The sequence below is a fragment of the Heterodontus francisci genome, chromosome 42, assembly GCF_036365525.1.
Source record: "Heterodontus francisci isolate sHetFra1 chromosome 42, sHetFra1.hap1, whole genome shotgun sequence".
Lineage (NCBI taxonomy): Eukaryota > Metazoa > Chordata > Chondrichthyes > Heterodontiformes > Heterodontidae > Heterodontus > Heterodontus francisci.
The window spans coordinates 11,880,199-11,908,197 of record NC_090412.1 but is presented as its reverse complement, the minus strand read 5'-3'; the positions used below and the strand labels follow the sequence as shown (position 1 = coordinate 11,908,197).

General features: G+C 40.6%; 1 protein-coding gene across 1 annotated transcript; it reads left to right on the top strand.

Moving 5' to 3' along the window:
* Nucleotides 1-5: 5 nt before the first annotated feature.
* Nucleotides 6-26,868, top strand: cdhr1a (cadherin-related family member 1a). Its single transcript, XM_068020318.1, has 17 exons — nt 6-83; nt 752-847; nt 3,226-3,371; nt 4,044-4,094; nt 5,572-5,661; nt 5,774-5,860; nt 7,235-7,351; nt 7,454-7,597; nt 8,676-8,754; nt 10,288-10,388; nt 12,010-12,213; nt 14,458-14,610; nt 14,704-14,868; nt 16,810-16,877; nt 21,477-21,705; nt 23,765-24,019; nt 26,305-26,868. Exons 1-17 carry the CDS (start codon nt 23-25, stop codon nt 26,866-26,868), a joined length of 2,610 nt encoding a protein of 869 aa, XP_067876419.1. The 5' UTR covers nt 6-22.
* The last annotated feature ends 1,131 nt before the right edge of the window (nt 26,869-27,999 follow it).

Here is a 27,999-nt window from a genome sequence, read left to right as displayed (position 1 = left end):
TCAACTCTGTCACTTTGGTATAATGAAGCATGTAGAGGTTTGCTACCAATCCATTCTTCTGACATTGACATGCCACTCTCTAGGTAAGTGCATCTTATCTATATATTTTAAAAATAAGATCTGAATCAGAATGATCAAAGTTGCGTAATCCCTAATAATCCTCAGTGTAATCATCACGCACATCAGAGACTGTATCATCCAAATATTCATTTCAAATAATAGTATCAATTAGGATATTTGTTGACTGAACGATTTTAACATTTTATGTTGAATGTGGTTTAGTTTTTGGAAGCCGTTTTTGGTCGACATTTTGTGATCATATTTAATGTTGCCTGACCATTGGTCAAGATTGTGGTGTCTCACCATTTTTTGTTTCCTCATTGTGTCTCCATTCACCATTCCAGCCAGTAATACTTTGCTATATAATTCGAAGAACTTATCGGAAAATTTATTTTAAATAATAAATTCTACAAGAATTTACAAGAGTTTATTTGCGATTACACTGACCCAATCTGCAACTGCTTCTATATAGAAACATTGTGAAACTGCTGCAATTTGTCCATGTTGCTTTTGAATGAAGCCCAGGAACCACTAGATTTTGATACAGTATTTATAAAGAATTTAAAATCATCATTTTGAATGGGGAAATTGTGTTAAGTGGCCTCCAGAGTTCCTAAATCTTGCATCCTGTTTGATAATTTAAAAGTCTTGAACAAGCTAATGATTTATATGGTGTTGAATTTCTCTTCAGTTCAAGCAGATTATGCTCCTTACTTCTATGACAATGCACCAAACAGCACTAATGGAAACATGGCTATGTTGAGCATTCCTGAGGACACACCTGTAGGTATGTGTTCTAAACACTTCTTTGAGACCCAACAGTAAACTTTGCAAAGCTTGTTCCCAGCAGAGAGCCTCTTTGACAGGAATGTAACATGTAGAATTGCACACAGATATTAGCGTTCCTGATCCACAACACTTCCAATTTTCTGGGCATTATGATGGATCTTGGGAAGTCAGGAGTGAGTGCACTGACCTTTGTGCCCAATTCTTGGATCCCTACTGCTGGCAACAAACTGGGAGAGTCATGCACACTTCCAATGGACCCTGCCAGAGTTGCACTCAGGTAGTAAGCAGGAGGGGTATCAACCCATACTCTTTCTTACAGATACATTTTGTTCAACCAGATTGAAAGCTCTAATGTGCTTAGAGTACAGTATTTATTTATGATCCCTAGATGACCGTGTTCTCACTTGATTCTCTTATAATGGACAGGGGCTAGTATGTTTTAGACACTGATCTGCAGCAGCAGCCAGACGTTCCTAAGTCTGGCAGCCAGTCCCAGAGCTGTAGGTCTCCTAGACCGGTAACTATTGCTGGGCTCCTACTCCAGTATCCAGGTAAAAGGCACTGTCAGTGGGAAAGCCTGCATCTGGGGTGTGACCAGCCATGCAAACCTAGCACACCAAATTTGAATGCTCTGAATCCTGAACAGGTACAGCATACTTCTGACACCTTCCCTGCTCTATGACAGCTTGGAGAACAGAAAACCCTTGGTGCATTTCAATCCCATCTGGGCAGTGTATCTTTCAATCCTTCATCGAATCATTGAATTATTGAAGGATAGAGCACAGAAAGAGGCCATTCAGCCCATTGTGCCTGTGCTGCCTCTTTGAAAGACTAGCCAGTTAGTCCCTTTCCATTGCCCTTTCCCCGTAGCCCTGCGAATATTTTCTGTTCAAGTATCGATCCAATTCCTTTTTGAAAGTTGTTATTGAATCTGCTTCCACCATATTTTCAGGCAGGGTATTCCACATCATAATAATTCACTGCATAAAAAGTTTCTCCTCATCTCATCTCTGGTTCTTTTGCCACGGACAGTTTCCCTCATGTTATGCAATGAGATAAGTAATTTGTTCACCAGTTGATGTTCAGGACATATCTTCCATTACATTGTTGGCCTCATGAGGTCAGAATCATGAGATAACTGAGCAAGGCTCTTTGGAATGCTGGAATTCAGCAGGAGGGAGCCCTTTTTCAGCCACCATCTCTACTCCTCCCTCACTGGATGTCAGTGACTCACCTTGTCTTCCTTCTTCAAACTCATTCAGACCCTCCAGATGTGTGTGTCCCGGTTGGTGCCCACTTCAGGTGGTGGAGGGTGCTGCACTCAAATTTGCAAGCTCCATACCTGGATTGTTGTACAATACGTTATTTGTATTTTTAAGGGATAATATCACAAGGCTGTCAACATCCTGGAGGCTACCATTGACCAGAAACTGAACTGGAGTAGCCATATAAATACCATGGCTAATAGACCAGGTCAGGGGCTAGGAATCCTGTGGTGAGTAACTCACCTCCTGACTCCCCAAAGCCTGTCCACCATCTACAAGGCACAAGTCAGGTGTGTGATGGAATACTCTCCACTTGCCTGGATGGGTGCCGCTCCAACAATACTCAAGAAGCTCGACACCATCCAGGTCAAAGCAGCCCGCTTGATTGGCACCCCATCTATATACATTCACTCCCTCCACCACTGACACACAGTGGCAGCAGTGTGTACCATCTACAAGATGCACTGCAGTAATGCACAGAGGCTCCTTAGACAGCACCTTCCAAACCTGCGACCTATACCAACTAGAAGGACAAGGGCAGCAAATGCATGGGAATACCACCACCTGCAAATTCCCCTCCAAGTCACACACCATCCTGACTTGGAACTATATCGCCGTTTCTTCACTGTCGCTGGGTCAAAATCCTGGAACTCTCTTCCGAACAGCACTGTGGGTGTACCTACCCCACATGGACTGCAGTGGTTCAAGAAGGCAGCTCACCACCACCTTCTCATAGGCAATTAGGGATGGGCAATAAATGCTGGCCTGGCCAGCGATGCCCACATCCCATGAATGAATTAAAAAAAAGGCTCCATGGAAGCTTGCAAAACGCATTTTTGCCTCACCTTAACTTGCAATTTTTTTTCAATGTGTTTATAGGCGAATGAATCAATAGCTTTAATATAGGTGTATTCTGACTGGCTCCTCATTTGTACATTATCTATAACACATCCAACTCCTACAAAGTGCACTGACTAAAAGCGTTTGTTCCTTCCCATGTGTTAAACAAAAGGACTAAAACTTAACTCTGAATTAACACACACCAATTCTAAATTGATCTCCAAAGCCTTGTCCTGCTGGTATAAGTTTTATATTTTGAATTCCTCCCTAGGATCACATCTGTACACTTTAAATGGCACAGATCCAGAGGGAAATTCAGTCACTTATGACATGACCTTTGAACCTGGAGCAAAACACTATTTTACAGTGGAACCCCAAACAGGAAATGTCACTTTGGTGAATGAGCTAGACAGAGAGGTAAGGCTTTTTTCTGTCTCAGATTACGATCATATTTTTCAATTCAACTCTGGTAGATACTGATTCTTATCATAGAATCAAAGAATCATAGATTTTACAGCACAGGAGGAGACCATTCTGCCTATTGCACCTGCACTAGTGCTAGCATTTCAACCAACTGTTCTACTCAAATCACATTTCCCTGTCCTTTCTCCATAGTCTCCTATGCTCTTTTTAATTTTCTTGTCCCATTTCCTTTAAAATGGTAATAAGGGTAAATTTTGTTCTCCTAGAACAGGGCTTTGCTAGATGGGAGCCTGGGTCAGAGAATCAGTGTCATCGTGTTTACAGCCCCACCTCCAACTCACAAAGGCACTGTCTTACTTAATCTGTCCTATGGGGGCTATATTCAATAGTCCCCAAAAACAGGCCTGGGGATCAGGATGTGTGATTAACCTCTGCCCAATAATGAGATATACACTATAGAGTTGAGTTTCAGAATGCACATCCTGTCTTGGAGCTTCACTCAAAGGGAAACATCTGTTGCAAAATCACGGACATGGTCCCCATACTGTGGGGATGATTTCCCAAATGATGGCCCTGGTGGTTGAGGTTCCAAGCTGCGAGGATGTAGTCCAAACACCAGCCATTGTATTTCATTCAATAATATTTAAGTGTTGTTTTTCTTTCCAGGAAGAAGATGCGGTTGAAGTACTGGTCAGTATTTCTGATGGTGTGAATAAAGTAAGACTTCATATACATTAAAAAGAAACTTGTACTTAAGCTATGGTCTGAGATATTGTCCATACAGAAAGTAAAATAATTAAAAATGTTAAATTAGGATCCTGATAGCAGCAGATACTCATTGAAACATTACCAAAAGCAACTGTCAACAGGTTTCTTTGTTTTGGTAATGCTCAACTGAATGGAGATGTTGAAAGTCAAGGATTCATTTTTGGTCTAAAAGATCTCAATACTTTTCATTTCCTCATTTAATATTCTGCTCATCCTAAATGTGATTGCTTCAATACCCCCATACACAACTCCATAGTCACCTGAAAACCTGCCTCCAGCTCAATATTTGCATCCAGCTATCTGCTTCATACCTGAGCCCCTATCTTGGCAGCCACTCCCTCATTGCCTTTCACTCATAGGAAAGCTACAGAACGCTAGGAAATTCTTTCCATTTTCTGCCATATTTCTTGCTGTATGACTGTGAGAGTGAGGCCAAGAGCGAGTGGTAGTGTTGAGGCAAGGAGGTTTTGAAATGGACATTGTGTAAGAGAAGGTTAATGTGGCCATGACGCAGTTGGGGTGGGAGTCACGCAAAACTAAAAGAGGAAAGCATAAGTTTTTTAAATAGACATTTAGCAGATGCGAAGGATATATGAGCTAAAGAAATAGTTAACAATTTCCAACATCCATTCACATGGTTTGAAAAGGCAGCGATGTGTCTTAACTATGGGGGATCAGTAATCTCATCAGAGGCTTTTCCAGTGCTAGTTTTCTGGATTCTAATCTTCCTAGTCTGCACAGATGGGTAGCATATACGTAAGCACTGGAAGAGGATAATACTCTCACAGCACCCACCCAAGCAAACAAAGAACAAAATAGCAATCATTTTGAATCACAGAATCTGCAATATCTTTTGCTAAGTGAAAATTAAAGTATTTCAACATCACAGTGGTTCTGCATTCCTTTTCTTAATGATGTGGCTTTGGGCAGAGGTCTCAGTGGTTTGTCACCTTTGGAACCGGTTAGGAGCAATGTTGAGGTTCATTATAACTTCTGTGGAAGATCATAGCTAAGAGCTAGCCTGTACAGTAACTTGGGCTATCAAAATAATTTGTGTGCAGTTTATGAGCTAATTTGAAAAATACTTCTGTAATATAATTCTACCACACCTCATTCATTTAGAAGGGCCTGTTTTGCACTGAGAATGTCTGCATGAGAAACAATGTAATACACATAGTGTTATTTCACAGAACACAACAATTCAGGCACATTCAGGGTGGCATTCTATTTCAGTGTCTTCACCAGATGGCTTCTTGTCAAAATTACTTCCACCAATTATTGCTTTTAGCGCATGTGATATACAGAATTCATGTTATGAATTTGTTTTGTAATTCTTTCCAAATTAGTTTTTGGGTAACATGGATACGGGCCTGCAAAATCCTCTTTCAGTGCTGAATGATAGATGACGAATGCTTTGTGTTTACAGGTTGTCGAAAAGGTTCAAATACTTGTAACAGATGCCAACGATGAGAGCCCGGAGTTCATTAATACACCTTATATCATTAATGTCCCTGAGGTACGTTTCTTTTAAGAACTGTAATTTCCTTAATTTATTAATTGGCGACTGACAGGCATTCAATGTAAAGCTTCTGTTGACTAATGTTTTTTCTTGGACTGGGGACTGCTAGGACACACCTTCAGGTATCAGCATATTCAAGGTGCTTGCAGTGGACAAAGACAATGGATCTGGAGGCAGTGTCACCTATTTTCTACAGGTATTCTTTCTATATTTCACAATTATTGACTCTGTTTTTATGAAAATACCCCCACACTGTTCACACAAAAAGTCAGAGAGGGAATGTAAATCTTTTATACATAAACACCATGATTTGGTGAGATAGAGCAAAAGACGTTTATGCAAAGCGTACCTTCTCTTTTTGTCATTATGATGTTGTGACATGACATCAAAATCGGCGACTGTGAGAATTCAAAAGGGCAGAGCATCCATTAGGCTGCGGAAATAATCAGTGTCTCTTTAAAGAGAGAACGACATACAGACAGGACAACTGTGCACTAAAGCAGACAGATACTGAAACATGGACACATGGCTTTAAAAAAGTTATCTCAAGCTACATGATGTTTTTAAGCCTGAATCATAGTCATATTCTATTAAATAAATCCTAAGAATGTAATAATTGGAGAGTCTATTAATAATCCCTTCAGATTCTTCACGTACACAAGCCTGGATAGTGACTGCCAGTGATTCAAGAGGGAGTTTGACCATCGGAGCTGAGTTCAACACTATCCTGAGCCAACAGCCGCACACACAAAGAAACCCTTGTTGATTTTTCCCATCTCTTACCCAGAGATACTGAAGCTAAATGAAGCACCCAGCCACTGCTTACACTGAGATCAGCACTGAGTAATGATAGAAGTTCAGATTTCCTGGTTAACATGGCTCAGGACCACACAGTGCATTTGCCCAGTGAGTTATCCAAAGATTGCACTCTTCTTGTTTTGGAATAATCTATAGAAATAATTACAACTTACAAATTACAGCCCACTGCACCCTGGACACCACAAGAGAAAGAAAACTTAATCTGGCAGCAAGTTAGTCTAACTCAGCTGGAAGAATGAGGAGAATTAAAGGGAATGTAAGGATTACCCTTAGATGAACCTAGAACAAGGGAAATAACCGGTTTGGATTTTCCTCCCAGGCCATAAGGTTCAGGGTTACAAATGAAACACTTTCCACATACTGGTGACTAGAAGATGCCGGGAGTCATTTTATCTTCTGCCAAAAATGTAAAATGGGGGAATCTCAGAGCACCTGCCTGTTATGTACCTCTCCTGATTTCCCATTTTTGCAAATTCAATGAGAAGTAAACTTAGAAGAGATGCATAACAGGCAACTGACCCAATATTATTCATTTTACACTATTGGCAAATGTTAAAATTACTCTCCTACTGTTTACATCAAGCTTTTAAGAATAATAATAGTTGCCTATTCTTGAATTTTTAATTAAGAACTTATCTTATTTTGAACAATTTCAATTCTTGCCAGTCACTAAGCTGTTTCTTAAATGTTTAGATTTTTCTTGTTCTTTCTCATCACTGATTTGATGCTCGTTTTGCTTTATCTCTTCCAGAATATGCGTAAAAACAAATTTTCATTGGACCGATACAGTGGGGTCCTCCGAATAAAGCCAAGCGTAACTCTAGATTTTGAGAAGTCCAGGGCTCACTTTGTTACTGTTATAGCAAAGGTAATTTGACAGTTTTACAGCACAGTAGGGGGCGGGGATCAAATGTTGAGTGAGTTTGTTGTATCTATAAGAAATGCAAATTTGATTTTATTTTTATCTTAGGATGGGGGTGGGAAGCTGAGAGGAAAGTATCGAATTTGCTCCTCTACAACCACTGTAACCATCAATGTTGTGGATATTCAGGACACCCCTCCCATATTTTCTGGCAGACCATATTTTGGATATGTATATGAAGATACTGAGCCTGTAAGTAATGGATTATGACCCAACACATGCTCATTCATTATTGTAAGTGGATATCTATACATTTGACATTCACATAGTCAGGTCTCAGTTGAGGTGGCTGACCTTCTCGTGTGAAGAATTCAAGGTCGATGTGCAAGATGTAGATCAGCTTCAGTTGAGGAACAAGTGAAAATAATTTATATAATTACTTTCATGATATGGGCCATTAGTGGTGGAAATCTGAAACTTTCTTCCCCCAAAAGCTGTTGAGGCTAGGTCAATTAAAAATAAAAAAACGGAGGTTAACAGGTTTTTGTTAGGCAAGGGTATTAAGAGTTATGGAGCCAAGGTGGGTAGTTGGAGTTAAGATGCAGATGCGTCACGGTCTAACTGAATGGTGGAACAAGCTCAAGGGGCTGAATGGTCTTCTCCTGTTCCTACACAGTCTCCAAACCATCAGCCAGCACGTCCATCAGATGGCACCAATATGTGCACTCTGACTGGTTCATGAAAGCCAGAGAGTGAACTGAAGTGAAATTCCAAATTAATAAATCAACAATATACAGAGATGACACTGCTACCATTGAGCCATGACTAACCATATGGTTTCATTGGCTGAGAGGGAGGTCAATTTTCTGCTGTTTTATATAGCTTGACTCCAGGAGGTGCAAACCATAGAATAAGATAATTTAGCAGCAACTTTGTTGAGGAATTTGTTGGCTGTGCTTGATAAAATGTCTGAAGGGGAACATAGTCACAAACTTGAAAAAGATCGATGCTTCAGATAATGCAATAGCCATAGTTTGTTGAAGTTCAAGGGGACTGTGCTATGGTAGGAGAATATATATTTGTATCTGTAGGTAATATTGTTAAGAGCGGCCAAAAGGAGAGAAGCGTTTTCTGAGAAGGCTCCACGTGGCTGATATGTAGTGACACGGACAAGATGTCATCATGGGTGGGCTAGTTGCAGGAAGTCCACAGAAATGAAATTGAGCAAAATCATTAAAAATTACAGAAAAAAACCACATCAATAATGCAGGTTTAAAAAAAAACAATTGTGCAATTTCATGCAAACTACATACTTTAACTTGCTTTTTAGGGTTCGGAAATATTTAGTGTGACGGCCTATGACGGAGACCGTGGGAACCCAAATCCAATCCATTACACTATTGCACATGGTACGTAAAATTACACAATGAAAGTGACCCCATCACCTGTATCAGAGATGTTCAAACTGCAGGCTATGTGGGCCCATTAATTTCCAAGTCCTGGTTATCTAGGCCTTAAGACCCAGGCAGCTCTGTCTTTTTGGCACTTATATAACTTAATTACTGATTTATCCTGTTTGAAATACATGGACTGGAGGATTTGGAAAGGGCTGTTCATAGTGGCTTTGCCTTATTGATGGATAATTCCCAAGTCTGAAGATCAAGGTCTGTAGTAACACCCACCTGAGCTATTTGAAAATTAAAAGGAACCTGGATCTAAGTGCTATGGTGCAAATTGAATGAAGTAAGATTGTGAGTTCCAGAATCACAATTATTGTGTTATCCCCCTATCTTGGACTTATGCTCCTATTTAGTGATATTCCAACCCAGAAATGTAGCAGTGCTGAATTTTCCCTTATAAATGACCAATCAAAGCTCCATGATGCCCTCCTATGTGGTCCATGAGGACATAAACCCGGGATGTCCCTGACCTATGGGAAGGAATCTCAGTAATGAATTGTGGCAGTGGCCCATATTTTATTTGTCACGGTTGTGATGTTACTGGATGCGAAATCTGATCTCCACTTCCTATCACAAGCTGGCAAATCCTATGTCTTTAATCGGTACCAGTGCAGACTGGAGCTGCCTCACAGCAAGTCTTGTGTTGGTGTAAATGCTGAAAACATTTCATGGAACGCAACCAATATTCAACTAAAGAGCGCAGTTGTGGGTGATCAGCAAGCAGCTCTCTGTGCATGTGTTTAATGAATGCATGAGGTTCTGCTTTCATAATTCCACAGCAGTATTACTGAGCAATGAAAACATCACTCATTAAACACACTCCTGGGAAATGGGAGCTAGCAATCCTCCTCCAGTGCAATGTGAAAGAAGCATCCTTTTCTTATCTATTTCTTTCTGGTTTTATTTCTCTTACTTATTGTCTCTCTTCTTCTTTTCCCTTCTCTTTCTGATCATTTCGCCCCATTTCTTTCCATTTCCTTTCCCATATTTTGTGTATAATCTTTTTTCATCACAAGCTGGCTGGCTATAGGGTTTGAAATTGCCATCATGGTCTGTGGCATGATCCCTGGTCCTGGGCCTTCCCTTAGTAAATGCACTAGTCAAATACTCAGTCCCTGTCAAGGTTCACATCGGGGACTTGCATCAGCTCCTCAGCTATTCAACTGCTCCCACGGCATGGGCACAGCATCCCTTCCTACTCTCTTTCTCTCTTGCTCTCATTGACCAGCCAGAAAAAGGGAAATAACGGCATGGAATTGTGAAACAAGCAAAGCCCTGAACAGACTGTGCAGGTGGGACAAGCAGCTTTCTTGTTGCTGAAAGTGAAGTGTCCTTGATTAAATGGCACATTTGCAGGGTATGAACGTGGCAATCAGATTAAATTTTGATTCATGTGATTAACTAGATAAAACCAGGCTTCTAAAATATCTGTATTATTTGGATACTGGCCACTTTTATCAACACCTTGCAATTTATTAATAGGAAATGATGGATCTTTTGAAATAAATAGCACAAGTGGAGCCATTACTGTTCTGCAAACTACAGAGCTTCTCCAGAAGGACATTTACAATCTTTTAGTTCAGGTGGGCCATAAAAAGTTTTAAACTATAACATCAAAGTTACATTATTAATACAGAGGTATGAATACCTAACGTGCTTCGATGAAATGTTTTGTGACATTATTTTAACAGAGCTGCTCAAGCATTCCTGAGCTGATTGCACGAGTGGGATTTTCCAGCTCAGGAGCATGGGAAAAGAAATTGCTGATTTTCTGTTAATTTAAATTAATAAATGCAAAAATCAGAGACTGTGATTTTTCAGCAAGCTCTCCCTGCCAAGAGTGCTTGAACATGGAGTCAGCTCTCTTATCTTTATGCCAATGTTAACATTTCATATAAATGTAATAAGTGTACGTCTCTTCATGTTCCACTGTGCTAGTTGAAGGTTAACTTCTTAACAATCAGTCCTCTCTGAATTGAAACTTGAGTCTGTCTTAATTTATGAAGAAAATAGCAAAGTGTTTAGACCCATGGCATTGGTAAAGAAATCTTGTGAAGATGATTGTAGATTTGGGCACTCTTTAATATTTTGCTCAGATTTTTTAAAGTTATGTTAATTACACAAAAACAAAACTAATGTAACTCAACAATATTCACGGCTGACTTCTTGATAAAGGAGGAGTGCAGGCTGTTGATGCTTCGACACACTGCCCCATAGAGCAGTAGAACAAGGTACCATCCCCATGATTCTGAGTTGAACGCCTAAAGTTTCAAGCAGGTGAGAGACTTTCCTAGAGGGAGAGAAGCTAATGTAGTAGGTGGATCACTATTGTACACCTTCTCCCACCCTCCCACCTAGCATGGTATTGGCTGAAAGCTGAAGAAGGCTGTCTGCTCCTCTTCTCAGCTGAAAACTTGTTCATCAAGATCAAGAGATGTAGAAAGAAAAACTTGCATTTATATAGCGCCTTTCACAACCTCAGTATGGCCCAAAGCGCTTTGCAGCCAATGAAGTACTTTTTAAAAGTGTATTCACTGTTTTAATGTAGGAAATACGACAAAGAATTTGCGCACCGAAAGCTCCCACGAGCAGCAATGTACTATGACCAAATAATCTGTTTTCGTGATGTTGTTTGAGAGATAAATGTTGGCCAAGACACCAGGGAGGACTCCTCTGCTCTTCTTCAAAATAGTGCCGTGGGATCTTCTATATCCCTCTTAGAGAGCAGACAGGGTCTCAGTTTAACCTCCAATCCGAAAGATAGTAGTTAAAAAGATGGAAATGTGTATTGCAATGTAGGCTTCAGTCTTATAAGTGTCATGCCTTTTTTGAGAGGAAAGAAAGACTGAATTCTCCTTGAAATGGGTCTCCTATGATTTAAGCTCTAACTAGCCAGGGTTGCAGACACCTCCAGTGATGCTCTGAAGTAGCTTGGTGCCTCAGAGCGGTTCAGGGTGATTTTTCGTATGGAGAAATGTCTGGGCTTCTCTTGGGACTTCCACAGCAATGCAACTGCATTGGTAAACTCAGTAAGTGGTGGGCCACTCTATGGAGCCCCATCATCCCATTCCACATTGCAGTGCACTGGTGCTCCTGAGCCCTGTGTCATTGCACCAAACACACCATGTATCTGCTGGTGCAGAAAAGTGAGACGTGACAGTGCAGACGTAACTCTCACAGACCCTTTGTTGTGCTTTGTCCAAGGCCTCAGAAATTAATCTGGATGTTGATGTACTAGTATTTATGACAGCTATGGTAACAATCCAAGTGGTGGATCTTAACAATCATCGCCCCACCTTTTATGGTGAAAATGGTCCACAGTCGCAATTTGAGATCACAATGCATGAACATCCCCCAGAAGGAGAGATACTGCGTGGACTGAAAATAACAGTAAATGACTCTGATCAGGTTTGTCTACTTGTTTTACAGTCGAAGTATACAGGATATACCACAGATTAAATTAAAGAAGGCAACATTTTGGATGAGAATTTCATTTTTTATAAATTTAGATGGAACTGCAAAATAGTCTCTGTCACAACCTCTTTGAAATTACTTCATGAATGTATTGCCATCTACCGGTTTAAAACATTCTTTAAAACATCTGTTATTCAGCTGTGTTCATATATCTGCAGTGAAGTTTTGGTTTTTATTTACATCAGTCAGTTAATTACATTAATTATTGTGAATATTTTGTACTCATTTCTTGCTCTTATCAAAGAATTCTCTGCTGCCAGATTTGGATTACCCGGGTTGCTGAACAGGCTGAGACGTAAACTAAATTGGAAACTAGAAGTATCCAATTCTGGATCATTTCTCTGCAAATGTCCTAAATTTGGTTAAAATGTACCTTTTTGGGTTTGGGATGGTGTTACCCTTTAAAATGTAGTGGGGTGCAAGTGTATTGGAATAAAGTGTCCTCCTGCACAAGCACAAGCCTTTTGTTATCAGTTTCTTTGTTGTAATTAACAGAGGGAAAGTTGCAGCTGGCATTTATGACTGAAACTGCAATATATTAAAATTACTTGAAAGTTAAACCAAATATACTTAGGAATATCGGAACAGGAAGAGGCCATTTAACCCCTCGTGCCTGTTCCGCCACTCAATGAGCTCATGGCTGATCTGTGACCGACCTCCATATGCCAGCGTTTGTCCCATATCTCTTAATAGCTTTGGTTAACAAATATCTATCAATCTCTGATTTAAAATTTACAATTGACCTAGCAACAAACAACAAATGCCATTTGTGGAAGAGAGTTCCAAACTTCTACCACCCGTTGCACATACAAGTGTTTCCTAACTTCACTGCTGAAAGCAGGGCTCTATCTTTTATTCTCTGGCCCCTGGTTCCAGACTATCCAGCCAGCAGAAAGAATACCTACCCTATCAGTTTCTCGTAATATCTTAAAAACTTCAATCTAAACACCCTTTAACCTTCTAAATTCCAAGGAATACAACCAAGAAATGAATACAAAGCATTCACATTGATTAATGTAATTAACTGACTGATACGATATGAGGCTTTAAATAAAAAAACAAAACTTCACTGCAATCCTATTTGTGTAATCTCGCCTCATAATTTAAGCCTTGAGTCAAGTATTACCCTAGTAAATCTATGCTGTGCTCCCTCCAAGGCCAATATATCCTTCCTAAGGTGTGGTGCCCAGAACTGAACACACAGTACTCCAGGTGTGGTCTAACCAGGACTGTAGTATAACTTCTACCTCCTTGTACTCTCATCCTCTTGGTATAAAGGCCAGCATGCCATTAGATTTTTTGATTATTTTCTGTACCTGTCCATCACATTTTAATAATCCATGGAGCCCTAAGATTCTTTGAACCTCCACTGTTACTAGCTTTTCCCTATTTACAAAGTACTTTGTTCTATCCTTTTTAGGTCCAAAGTGGATGATCTCACATTTGCCTACATTTGAATCCATTTACCACAGTTTTGCCCATTCACTTAATCTATTAATATAAGGTGGCACAGTGACACAGGGAGTGGCGCAGTGGTTAGCACCGCAGCCTCACAGCTCCAGCGACCTGGGTTCAGTTCTGGGTACTGCCTGTGCGGAGTTTGCAAGTTCTCCCTGTGACTGCGTGGGTTTTCTCCGGGTGCTCCCATTTCCTCCCACAGCCAAAGACTTGCAGGTTGATAGGTAAATTGGCTGTTGTAAATTGCCCCTAGTGTAGGTAGGTGGTAGGAGAATAGTGGGGATGTGGTAGGGAATATGGGATTAATGTAGGATTAGTATAAATGGGTGGTTGTTGGTTGGCACAAACTCGGTGGGCCGAAGGGCCTATTTCAGTGCTGTATCTCTTTCTAATTTTATGCTTCTATCTACACTGCTTACAATGCTGCCTATCTTTGTGTCATCAGCAAACCTGAATATCTGGCTTTCTATCCATCATCCATGTTGTTAAGAAATACAGTGAATAGCTGAGGCCCCAACACAGATTCGTGCAGGACACTACTAGTCATATCCTTCCAATTGGCATCCGTGCCCATTATCCCTACTCTCTGTCTCCTGCCACTTAGCTAATTTCCTAACCATGTCGATAATTTACCGTCACTTCCATGAGCTTCAACTTTAGTTAACAGTTTTTTTTTGTGAGAGCAAGCAAATCTGTAACAAAGTTTTATTTTTGCTTCAGGGAACAAATGCACAATTCGACCTCAGGCTGATGGGCCCTGAAGGTATATTCCGAGTTATTCCCCAAACTGTCCTCAATGAAGCACAAGTCACAATAATAGTGGAGAACTCAGCTGCCATTGACTATGAAATGTTCCAAGTGTTTACTTTTAAGGTACGTGAGTTTTGGGATCCGAGAAGGTTTCGTCAAATGTGTTTTTTATGGAGATTTTGCAGTTTCAATAAATATACTGTTGCTTCCCTCTAGCTCCTTGCTGTTGAATCGGACACTCCGGAAAGATTTAGTTCTACAGCCGACATTATCATTCAACTGGTGGACACAAATGACAATATTCCCAAGTTCACTTCTGAATTCTACATTGCACGGATTCCTGAGAACTCACCCGGGGGCTCTCCTGTTATATGTGTTACTGTAAGTGGAGGATATCTATGCGACGATCTTGTAAACATTTCTTTTAAGTAGTTCCTCTTGCTGGTTTTGTTGGTAAAGGCAAAGTGCAGTGGAACCTTTCAGATCAGCTGGTCCCAGGTTTGACTCCCAGGGCTGGACATTCCGTTTGGGCTGGGGCCCTGATGTCGGGATCAAATCCGGGTCCCGACCCCGCACCCTGTTGGGAATAGTCACACAACAACGATTTTTGGTGAGCTGGCCAATTAGTGGCCAGAGGACGCGCTCGCCATCCAATAAAGGACAGCGGGTGGGCTCCCGAGCCTGACCAATAGGAGGGCCTCCAGTGATTCTTTCGGCAGCCTCACTATCCGAGGTGGGAGCTGCTGATGTCTGCAGAGAGAGCAAGTGGGTGCCAAATGAAATTTGATTTTAAAATGGCCACAGTTGCCATGCCGTGAAAGTGCAGGGGCAACCCTTCCAGTGGATGAACAGCAGCTGCAGCTGTGGCCTGATGACCATGGGGGGTGTGGGGGTCCCTAGTGGGTGAAGCGCTGCCCCACGTCCCCCGCCCTCCCCATCGCCCGCCTGGAGGCTGCCTCCTCTCACTGACCATGTTTCGGCCATAGTGTGGGGCCCGCCTGCCGACTGGAAAATTCCAGTCAGCTTGAGAGAGAGGCCTTACTGGGACCCTTAATTAGCTCAATTCTCGAAAATGGTTCGGGGCAGGATGATGCCGGCAAACTCGCTGGACATCCGCGCGTAATTCCGGGTGCGCCCACCTCTGGGCCAGCTCCATTGGTCTTTGAAAATCCTGCCCCCAGTCTGTGAAGAGTTAGCTGGCCTCAGCCAGTACTGCAATTGTTTGCAGTCGTCCTAGGGAGGGGTAAGTAAACCAAAGTTGCAACTCCCCACTCCTATCTAATAACTGCTACCCCCAGTAGAGGGGTGTGTGGATATTAGATGAAGATAGAGCTGGGGCTCCATTGTGATGCCCTCCATGCTTGAATAGCTTGATGACAGTCACCAGCCTTCCCCCAATTCCATTTGAAATTAAGTTTGCACATTTTCATAACTGCATCTCCTCAAAATGGCTCCAGGAATGGTATCAGCCATTGTGTGTCTGTCTCTACAAAGCAAATCCCACCTAGTATATATCTTTTTGCCAGCGTTCTTCCTCCTTCCCCCAAACCCCTGAAGGCAATGACTCTGCTTGGTATTCAACTTTAAGTTGATGACACCCTTCTATCACTAAAACATCAGGGAAGCCAAGGAGCTTCTAATTTCAGAACAGTCCTATTGGTGTATTACCAGAGTAAAGTCAGCAATTCCATTCTCCACCAGTTATTTTTTCACCTTTGTTCTTAAGACTTGGGTGTCACTAACAAGGCAATATTTATTGCCTATCCCTAGTTGTCGTTATGAGCTACCACATAGTGTAACTGGATCCACATGTAGGCTAGACCAGGTAGGGGCGGCAGTTTCCCATCCCTGAGGGATATTAGTGAACCAGTTCAGATTATATGTCAATGCAACAGATATTATTGTCATTCTCTGGTGCTTGCCCACTACTTTTTCTGGTGGAATTGAGTTCAGCACCGTAACCACTACACGACTGTACCCTACAACTTCTTGAAATGGTCCCACTTTCATACAAATTCCCTCTGTCACTCATTAGTTCCTGTTCCTTTTATGTTAGTAGACATATTCTCAAAGTAAGGCATGGCACACATGTTCTTATTTATTGTTCCTAATGTTACGAACCAAACCAATGGAATGCCAAGGGGAGAGAGAGATGGTAAGGTAACAATTCAGGTAATTGAACTATATGATGTATGGTAACAAGTGACTGCCACATGCATTTTTGTTTATTTTTTGCAGGAGGCTAGTAAGTAACTATCAAATAGATTATAATATAAATAGCACCTATCTTGCTATTATTCTGGACTTTGATTATCTTTATAGGCAAATGATCCCGACTCGGAAATGTGGGGAGAAGTCAAGTATTCGATTTATGGAACAGGGGCTGATCTGTGAGTAATGTTATTGATTTTTTTTTAATTCCAAGGAGTAGTTGGAGGTTTAAGGAGAGCAAACCTTGTGATTAGAAACAAAATCCAATTAAAGAAAAGGTCAGATTGCATGAATTTTGGTTGGCTTTCAGTAGCTCTTTCCTTGACAGCTGCATCGGCTTCGTGGATAAGTATCTGGCAAGTGTCTTTTCTCATTTATTTCTAAGTTTAGTGTAAATTGCATCAAAATGCATCACTTTTTTGTGTGACATTGCTTCGCTGACCCCTTTCCCACCAATAAGTGAAGCTTTAGCAAATCGTCTTGTGATGAAAACTCCCCATTTAAGTTTTATTGTAGAGTTTTTTTTCCCCAATCTGTCAACATCACCAGATGAACAATACACACTCCAGTACAATGGCAAAAGCTTTACTCAGTGTAATGAAACCATAAAATGCCTGTTGTGGTCCAAAATTCCTGTATTGGTAGAGGTTATTATTTGAGTGGATCACTTACAGGGGTTGGAGGAGAAATTTGGGGCAGACCCAGATCCAGTGGGTTTGCACCCAGCTGACATTGCGTCCCAGATTCTGCTCAGAGTGATCTCGAGCTAGGTTTTGGGGAGGGGCGTGTGGGGATGTCTAGGGGTATTCCCCTGTTACTGTGGGAAATGTTGGGCCAGCACGCCCACCTTAAGCCTCACAAAGCATATCCAATGACAGCAGGCATGGGTTCAATATTAGCTCCAAACATCTTAAGCAGATTTAAGATGGGAGCAACACCCTATGTAGTCAACTGCCCAAGAGGTCTCAATCTGTCAGGGGTCGGGGAAGGATACAGAAATTTTAAGCCCATTCTTTTTAAATGGGTTTAAGATTTCATTACAGATAAAGCACAGGGGAAACGTTCTCCTAGTATCCAGGACTTTCGTCCCTTACTAGTAGTTAAGAACCCAAAATATTTAAATTCTCAACTCGATATGGCACCCACTGGCTATACTGTTGCCCAATTTACTGGTAGTTGCCAACTCTGGCTAGATGTATTCCTGGAGGTTTCAGCATGTGACCTCCTGAATCCAAGCACCTCACTCTCACTTTTGAACCATCGATCTCCCAAAACATCCATTCTTGCCGTTTATCACATCCTCACGAATTGGAACGCAAACAGACTCTCCATTACCCAATTGGATGATTCTTGACGGTCTCTGTTTTCCAATTTCGAATATTTTTAGAACTAATAAATAAAAGTGCTCAAAGAAAATAAAAATAAACACTTTTTTTTCTCTTGGGTTGCTTTGGTCATGTCCTGGAGATTAATCTTTAATTCTTGGACATTCCAGAACAATCCTGGAGAGTTGGGAACCCCAAGTACACTGGATATCCCACCAGAGGTTCTGCTGTCATCTTAGAAAACAAGGCACTAACAAAACAAGACTGGAGATAAGTGCCGTAGGGCATTCAAAATAAATGTTTTTTATGGTGCACTCCACAATAGCAAGTTCACCAGCTGTAGGAAACCACTTGTATGTGACAGTTGTACATGTTGGAGTGAGTGTAGGATGGAACACAATCCCAGGATTACAATAACTATATTCTTTATGATGCCTCCAGAAGCATTTCTATTAGCTTTGCAACCAAGCTGGCGGGTTTATCTGCATTTCTCTGAAATTCCTCTCTCTCCTATTTCAGTAGAGGCATTAACCCAATTATTTTAAGCAGTTTGACAACTCCACTAAAATAGCAGCGAGAGGAATCGCAATCAAATATCTTAATTTCAGGGTTGTTGTGCTACAATTTTGTGCCTCTTCTCCCATTGTTCTCTGTATTCAAAGTATGGCAAGTTTCTCAAAAATGTGTCATTAGCAAAATGTTTTACAAAGTGTATAATGAATTTAGTGTGTTTCAAAGACCCAATGGTTAAATGTTTGCTCGTTAATCATCACAGTAAATCGCTTCTTAAAACTTTAATTGGTTCAGGATGGATATTCGGATCACCTGCTAAGGTTTGGATAAATAAATGTGTCAAACATGCCTTTATTTGTTAAACAGGCAATTGAGGCCTTTTAAAAACAATGTATAAATTAAATACTTCGTATAAATTCGATGTAGTCGTTTAGTAGTATAGAACTTGAGTATTGCTGAAAATTCTATTTCTTATAAATTACAAACTGAGCATATATTTTCCAAATAATATTTTGACATACATCAAGACCATAAAACTGTACACTAAATTCTAATAGTGCACATTTAATTTGGCACTTATTTCCCTTCCTACAGTCTCTGTCGGTTCTCCCACTCACTTACCTTTTTTTTTGAAAGTTTCTGTTGTTTTCTGCCAGAGATATTGGGGATGGGGGTGAAGAGGAGAAACCCCATGGAAATTCATTACCCTCTGTGTCTCTAAACCATTGGGAGATCAATAGGCTTCCAAGTTCAATCTGTGTTGAAATTGGCTGCAGGGCCTTTGGGTTGGGGGAGGGGGGAAATTAATGCAGTTTCCTGCTCCTGAGTGCCATATAGCATCCCTATTGGAAGTATGAAAAGGTGAGGTCAAGAATCACAGTGGAATAGTCTTCCAGCACATATGTTTCAGACTCACAGCGGACAATAAACACTGGGATGAGACACTGGAATGTAACAGCCACCTCTGGAAATATACTCTAGTGAGTGAGTAATGTCATAAGGAAGCAAAAGGAGAAATAATTTGAACCAAAGTTCATTATAATGGATATAAATTGAAAACAATGGCGTATTAACAAACTAAATAATCAGTGGATGCAATTCAGGGACAAAGTGAGAACTAAAGGGCCACCTCAGGAATTGGCAGATTCTGCAGTGAAAACGGTTCCAAATCAAGTGTTTTCCCATCCTCTTCACTCTTCTTCTTAAGTCATTGACAGTTACACAACTACTACTAACAGCACGCTAGTACCCTGCTCAAGTAGACATTGTTCGTGCGTGAGCCTAGACATTTAATGTTGACAGGTGTAACATTATGCTAATCCCGAACTTGAAACTCTAAAGCCAATTATATTTTCCCAACAGCTACCACCCTGTAAGATTAAGGTCAGTGAACTTGACATGGAGTGGAAACTGAATTTGAGAAGAAATTAATAAGATAGTATGATTCCAAGCCATTCAGGAGTGACACACAAAGGGTAGTGGAAATCTACAACTCTCTTCCCCCTAAAAGGCTGTGAATGCTGGGTCAATTGAGTTCTGTTAAGTAAGGATATCAAGGGATATATATCAAAGGTGGGCAAATGGAGTTGAAGTACAAATTAGCCATAAGCTGATTGAAAGACTCAAGGGGCTGAATGGCCTACTCCTGTACCTGTGTTCCAAGCCGATTGACATCACCTGTGATAAAGGTCTAGAGACAATTTCCCTTTCAAATATGATGCATCTGCTGTGCATTTCCAGTACATTTTGTTTGGTTTTGGATTTCCAGCATTTTGGTTTCTTTGCATTTTTCAAAAATTTTTGACTTTTCGATGGAGACCATTAAAAATAGTTGCTCTTCAAACCACTAAATGCAAAGGCTACAATTTCATTGCGTAGGGCAAATTACGTAGTAAATATTCATGATTTTCAACAGCCAATTGTCCTATATTCTATCTCCAGTGACCAAGACCTTTTGGAGGTCAGAACTGTAGTTCCGATCATTTAAAAACAAACAACACCTTATATGTGACAACTTATTGCAGCAGAACTTCATCTAGTTTCAAGCAGCTCCAGATCTAGATACACTTAGTGGGGTTTAAGGTGCTTTGACATAAATTGACTGCATCAATGAATATCCCAGAAAGATAACATTTGATAAAAATGCTTTAAGTTAAATCAACAAAGCGATAATGTCACTCTTTATAAACAATCTGTTTTGCTGCTAACACAGAAGTAAAATGTTGATATCTTTAGGAGGCGTATTTTCCATCCAAGTCCATGACTGGAAAAGAAGTTGATACTTTCAACTAAATCTGTATATATTTGTTTTAAAATCAGGTTCATTTTAAACTGGGTAAGTTTGTGCCTGTTGTTATAAGACTCCCTCTAGTGGCATGCAATCTACACTGTCTCAGCAAAAATGGCTATAGTTTGTGCTATCTTAGACTATCTAAAAATGATTCAGGATACATGTGTAATTTTATGTTGAGATTTTTTAAAAAAGTGGTTCAAATACTATTTAAACTGTGTTCTCCCATCAGTAAAACCATGAAGGTATCAATGTTACTATTTATGTGGTATAGCTTAAAGAACACCATATTCATTTATAAAATCCCACAGCACAAAGGTTTATCTGCTCGGCTAGTCTGAATGATCATATTTACATACAGACCCACCTCATACTGTACAAAACTGGAGTTAAAATAAGCAGACACTAATACATTGAAAATTACCACACATTCTTCCTTGTTACACTGGTGTATTTGTGCACCCATTTTACATGGAATGAAGGCTAATTAACTGACAGCTCAGAGTTAAATAACTCATATTAACTGAGAGCTGTCAGTATATCGCTTTTCTGTCAACAGAGTGTTTTTTTTTTAATATGCAGTTGATCATTTTATTGTCAGTGTGCAGTTGTAGACAGGCCTCTTAATTTCCTGAATTCTAATTTTTCAGATTTCTGATTCACCCCACTACTGGGATTATTTACACTCAGCCCTGGGCTGTGCTGGATGCTGAAGTACAATCGAAATACAACTTTTACATCAAAGCAGATGATGTGGAAGGAAAGCACAGCTTGGCTGAAGTCTTTGTAATAGTTCTAGATATAAATGATCACTACCCAGAATTTAATGAGAATATTTTGGAGAAGGTTATGATTATTGGATTGCCTGTAAAAGTTGAGGTAAGAAACAGGAGACAAATAATTTAATATATTATTTTGTCCTAATGTACAGATATGTGAATAGATAAATAAGATCAAAGTACACAGAGACTACATTTTCCCAAGTAAAGTTTCAGCTTAAAAATATTAGACTGCCATCAATATGCAGTAGTACAGAATGGTGGAATCTGGACTTGCAGCCATACCAGCCTCAGCCATGTCACAGAGCTCTAGCAGAATAAGGAAAAATCTGAAGGGAGATTCCTCGCAATCTTCTATCACCCACCTCCTGTGGCCAGTAGAGAGGCACAGTGTCAGGGACCTGGAAGCAAATCATTAACCTGCATTGTGGCCGTACCAGAAAGTCGATATCATTGGTGTTGACAATGACCAATGGCATTGCACATTAACATCTCAATATGCTTTACAAGAGATTGGACGGCACCAATCAGGAGGCAAGGGAGAATGCTAGGGGTGGTGAGAGAGACAGAGGTTTCAAACAGAACTTTGACAGTGGGAAGAAGTAGGAAGATGGAAAGATTTAGAAAGACGGTTGAGGAATGCAGGGGCATGATGGCTTAAAGTTCCTACAAAGAACAGAGAGGGGACTTATTGTAGAACACAGTTGGGAGAGCAGAGGGCATATAACAGGACACTGGATTGGGGAAGACTGCAGAAGTATTGTGGAGCAAGTCCATAAAGTGATTTGGAAACAAGAACAAGGATTTAAAATTGTATGTACTGGTGGATGTACAAGTAATGGAGGTCAGTCATGACAGCGGCAATAGTGTTTGGGATTTAGTATGGGATAAAATGTGGGTGACAGCGTTCTTAATGATTTGGTGTCACTTATAGTCCGTGAGGGCACTGAGGAACATACTAGGCAAATCAAATCTCCAGGTGGTGAAGGTGTGGATGAGGGTTTCAGGGACGGAATGCCACTTTCTGAGCAAAAATCACAAAAATTGCCAAACTGAGAACACACCTTAGTGAAGAGGCAGAGTTTAAAATTAAACACATTATGTCCTACCTTCATCAAACAAAGATCTCTATAGCACATCTGTGATTATTTCCAAGCAGCAAAGATTTTAAAAAAAACAAAATGAGAGGATGGTGCCTTCAAATAGGCTTCATGATCCTTTGTCCCATTGGTGTTGATGAACAGAGAGATCTTGGTGTCCAGGTACATAAATCCCTGAAAGTTGCTACCCAGGTTAATAGAGCTGCTAAGAAGGCATATGGTGTGTTAGCTTTTATTAGTAGGGGGATCGAGTTTCGGAGCCACGAGGTCATGATGCAGCTGTACAAAACTCTGGTGAGGCCGCACCTTGAGTATTGCGTGCAGTTCTGGTCACCGCATTATAGGAAGGATGTGGAAGCTTTGGAAAGGGTGCAGAGGAGATTTACTAGGATGTTGCCTGGTATGGAGGGAAGGTCTTACGAGGAAAGGCTGAGGGACTTGGGGTTGTTTTCGTTAGAGAGAAGGAGGAGGAGAGGTGACTTAATAGAGACATACAAGATAATCAGAGGGTTAGATAGGGTGGATAGTGAGAGTCTTTTTCCTCGGATGATGATGGCAAACACGAGGGGACATAGCTTTAAGTTGAGGGGTGAAAGATATAGGACAGATGTCAGAGGTAGTTTCTTTACGCAGAGAGTAGTAGGGGCGTGGAACGCCCTGCCTGCAACAGTAGTAGACTCGCCAACTTTAAGGGCATTTAAGTGGTCATTGGATAGACATATGGATGAAAATGGAATAGTGTAGGTCAGATGGTTTCACAGGTCGGCGCAACATCGAGGGCCGAAGGGCCTGTACTGCGCTGTAATGTTCTAAAAAAAATTGCAAGATGGTAGCCACAGCAGCTGAGAGGGCAATAGAAACCCCTTATTAAAATTGACAAGTAGCACGGAGGTGGGGAGGGGGGTTGCTGAGTGGATATTGTTTTGCCCAACTGCACAGATGAGAACATTTACCGTTCAGTTATGTTAAAAGTAATGCTGGTGCCAAAATCTTGCACTTCATGTGAGCTTTTGGAGAGATCTGATGAATTGTTTCATGTGTGTCAAACTTTTACTGCAGGCCAAAGATGAAGATGCAGAAGAGCCGAATAATGTTGTAGATTATTCGATAATGCAAGCAGATCCTGCAAATGTTTTCGACATTGATGAAGCCACAGGGGAGATAGTGCTGAAGTCCTATATCAAATCTCTGGAGGTCATTCACAACATCACCAGAACTAAAGACTGTCAGTGGTCACTGGTGGTGCAAGCTAAGGACAGAGGCTCTCCTTCATTCAGCACGACAGCTGTTGTGAGGATTGATATCACAGAGGAAGTAAGTATAGGTGTACACGTAAACTATGCAAGAATGCAAAGGTAAAATGCTGGCAGATTTGAATGAATTGTTGAGATGGAGATAAGTAATTCAGAACAACAGAACATCTCCATCCAATTTTCATCTACTGATTAGTAATCAGTACTCCTACAGAGGATATAACATGGTGTGCCTCAGTGATAGGATTTCTCATGTGCCCCATGTCACACTGTAAACACTGACTTGAGGGTATCTTCTTCTGTAGTGGGTGCTCATTCTGTGTCTTCACATGAATAATGAGGTGGAAAGAACAAGGATTTTCTGCACTCATGTGCTAGCAAAAGGTTGGGCTTAGACTGAGACTATTCAGGCTACATGTGATTCAAAGATGAAGCTGCCATTTTCTCCTCCAAGCGCAAATCGAAACAATTCTGCAAGAAAGCCTCATTGCTGATCTTGCCTCCAAATTCATGAGAGGACACATATGAAATACTCGCAGTTATTTGTTACACCAAAGGTACTTTGCAATGATCTGTGCCATTCCATCGTGGGGATAGATTTTTCCCATTATTTATTAACTATTTATAACAAGCAGTCGTGGTTTAGATTTAATTCCTTTATACACAGCAATTTTTAAAATACAGCAAAAATGGTCATTATAGAATCAAAGAAATTGAAGTGAGTAAAATTTATACCTTTATAGATGGAATCTTAAGCACTATGAAGGCAGCTTTGTAAACTGGACTGTTCAGAGTGTTTATAAATGGTTGGAAGTTCTCTACATTGGCCGTGTTTTTCCACTTCTGCACTTGCCAGTGAATGGGAGGCAAACCTGGGCCAGCAAGTGCACGGGGCAGAAACCCCTGATCTTAGGCTCATCAGGGTAAATGTAAAAAGACAATAATCTTTTAAACTAACTTTTAATCTTGTGTTCTTAACCCAAACTTGAAGCAAATGAAGTTAAGGTAGAAACCGAAGAGAAAGAGAAAATATTTCTTATCCTTTTATCTGCCATCTCCTTTGTTGGTTCTGTTTTACTGCTCTCAATTTAACCAGATTACTTTAAAATGTTAGTGTCAGGACAGGTTAACAGCCGAATGTCATACTTGCACAAACTGATCTCGGAGCATAAGTTTGACCAAACACTTTGATCTTTGTCACTGAAATCCAATGTTTTAACATTTCCAGATTAAATCAAGACTAAACTCTTATATTTTGGGCCTAAGGAACCAGCCATGGCGAATATTTAGGATTTGTGTGAGCACGGTCACCTTCATCGTTTCTCTAGCAGTAATTATATCTGGCCTGATGTTCTGGAAAACTTTGAAAAGATCCAGAATACATCCACGCAACACGGTCCGAAAGATTGTCAAGAGACCCGCCACAAAGAGAAGTGGCTGATTAGTGCCCTTTCTCTGACGGTGCAGGACTGTATTTCCACATATCCTCAATATGACAGAGGAGACGCAAAAAAATGTCTTTTTTCCTTTTCCAACAACTACTACTGTGCAGGTCTGTAAAAGAGTACTGAAGCAATAACTGGAAATGTAATGGACTCTGCCCTTCCATGCAGTGGAACCACTCAGAGTAATGATCTTTTGCAAGAGTACAAAAGTCAATGGAAAGCTCTGATGTCAGAACTTTGCATTGTGACAATCACTGCCCATATATCCTGCACCGGGTACCAGCTGGCATAGCAGAAAGCGGCATTGATTCTCCAATATGCCATGTGGCAATTTTCTCAATTTGCACCATGGTTTCCCCATATATGGAAAGCTTCTAATCCTGCTCATCATCTAATCTGAGACAGGTGCCTCCTCACAGCGTGAGTCATCCTGGATGGCTTGCTCATGTCTTAACAAGTGACTTAAAGCTGGCTTTGCTTAGAGGCCAAGGAGCAGGTTGCTTATCTAACGCTCAGCTGGATAATAATCTATGACAGGGAAGGGCTTAAAATTGGGGACGAAAAATAACTTTTAAAATGCACAAAAGAAACAGCGAGTAAATTAATCTACATTACACACTAGCTGAAAATCTTGTGATCTGGCAGCTGTTTTACTAGAGAACTGGAAATGAACTTCATTCCCTGACTATTGAATTTGGCTCCACACTATAGACTGCTTAAAAATACATTGGATGAGTGTGATTAATGCTACTCTAGGGAACCAAGAGCAAGTGTGGCTTTTGTACACTTGAGAAAATTGTATCCAGAACAGAATATCTATTGAACGGTCTATATGTTTTGTACAATTGAAGAATCTAGTCCGATGGACTAAATCACTTGTTTTCTTTGTACTCTTTTACAGACTTCTGGCAAAGGGCATATGGCAGACTTCTTGTTGCAATCTAAAGATAATCCCATGAAAGCCCTAGGAGTAATAGCAGGAATAGTTTGTTTTTTTGTGATTCTTACAATCTTAATTTCGACGGTCATGTTTTGGCGGAACAAAAAGTCCAATAGAGTTGGCCCAGTGAGGCGTATCATAAAGAAAAGGCCACACCATAAATTGCAAACTCGCAAATCTGGATGGTTCCAAAGTAAGAAATTCACCAAAAAAGCAACTGGTTTCATGGTTTCTGAAGCCAACCAACATTTGCATAATGTGAGCACTAAAAATAACCATCCAGCTCTCCCACTGGCATTGCCATGTGCACCTTTGCTTCCTCCTCAAATAACTTTACTCCCAACCAAACTCAACAAGCCAGATTGGAATCTGCCTACGGTGTCGGGATCTCTTAGTCCCAAGAGGAGCCATATCCCTCAGCAGTCAAAAAGAAAGACATCGAACATCAACAGTGCCCTGGTATCAGAGCTCAAACAGCGCCTGGAAAAGAAAATGAATGAAGATGCTTCTAAACTGTACTTATAAAGTGTTTTTTGCTACAATAAAATAAAGTACATGATGTGATTGAAATACTACATGAATGGTTTTAAAACATGCCAGAAACATGGTTTTCTATACTGTGCAAAGTTTAAAAGTTTTGCAGGCTATACAGGCACAACCTCTTGTATTACCATATATACCTGCATATAAGTTGACCTATCTACAAGACATCCTCTACTTTCCACCTAAAATGGATGCATATGCTGAAATGCTCACATTGGTTACCGCAGCATCCTGGAAAACAAGAAATTCAGCTTTAAAACGTGCTGACGGTTCCACATGCTGCCACAATCGATGCACAGTTAGTGAGTGAGAAATTGTAAGCCTGAGAGAGGAGAATGGCAAAAGAAGCAAAGGGAAGGGAACACTGGAGAGTCCAGGATAGTCAGTAAAGTGAAATTGAGTCAGAAGTTGGTGAATGCACTTCCCATCTGCATCTCCCACATCGTGACTTATATATAAGACAATCTCCTACTTCCAACCCCCAAACATTGACCTATGTTTCCAATCTTCTACATGAATGTATACAGTAATTTTAAAAGATCAATTGAATATAAAAAGGAACGACATGTCACAATTAAAGACAGACAGCAACATTTGAAGTAGTGCTGCAGTAACCTGTGTTTTAATTTAAAATAACCTGTTTTGTTAAAGCTATGACAGGCAAATGGATCACCCTGCTGGAGAATGCTCAAGGAAATATCCCAGTACCACCTTCAATTAAAAAAGATTAAAGAGTTTTTAGGCTTAAAATGATATGCAACAACAAACTGTGTTTCAATTACAGAGATCTGCCTCAAATTGGTAATGTTAATCTAATGACTGATGGTGTGATGCAGTTGCACATTTTGCAAAAAACATACCTGACCATATTCTATCGTACTGACCAAGCAATTTGAAGAAAATAAAATATTGATAATGTCATGTTACTTTGTGATGTATGAAGACATTAAGGGATATGGGGCAAAGCTGGGTATATGCAACTGGATTTTCAGTGATGAACTCACGCCCAAGAGCCGCTATGATCTTGAGCACAGTGGCTCAATTAAATAGCCGGGGTAACCCACCTCACACCCCAATCTCATGGAGGGGCTGGGCTGTCCGTCTTCAGCAATG

Excerpts from the sequence above, each read along its gene's own strand:
- cdhr1a (XM_068020318.1), top strand. The coding sequence starts at position 23 with ATGAAGCATGTAGAGGTTTGCTACCAATCCATTCTTCTGACATTGACA. Across the intron at positions 848-3,225 it reads TCCTGAGGACACACCTGTAG|GATCACATCTGTACACTTTA; the intron begins GTATGTGTTCTA and ends ATTCCTCCCTAG. Across the intron at positions 5,662-5,773 it reads ATATCATTAATGTCCCTGAG|GACACACCTTCAGGTATCAG; the intron begins GTACGTTTCTTT and ends GGGGACTGCTAG.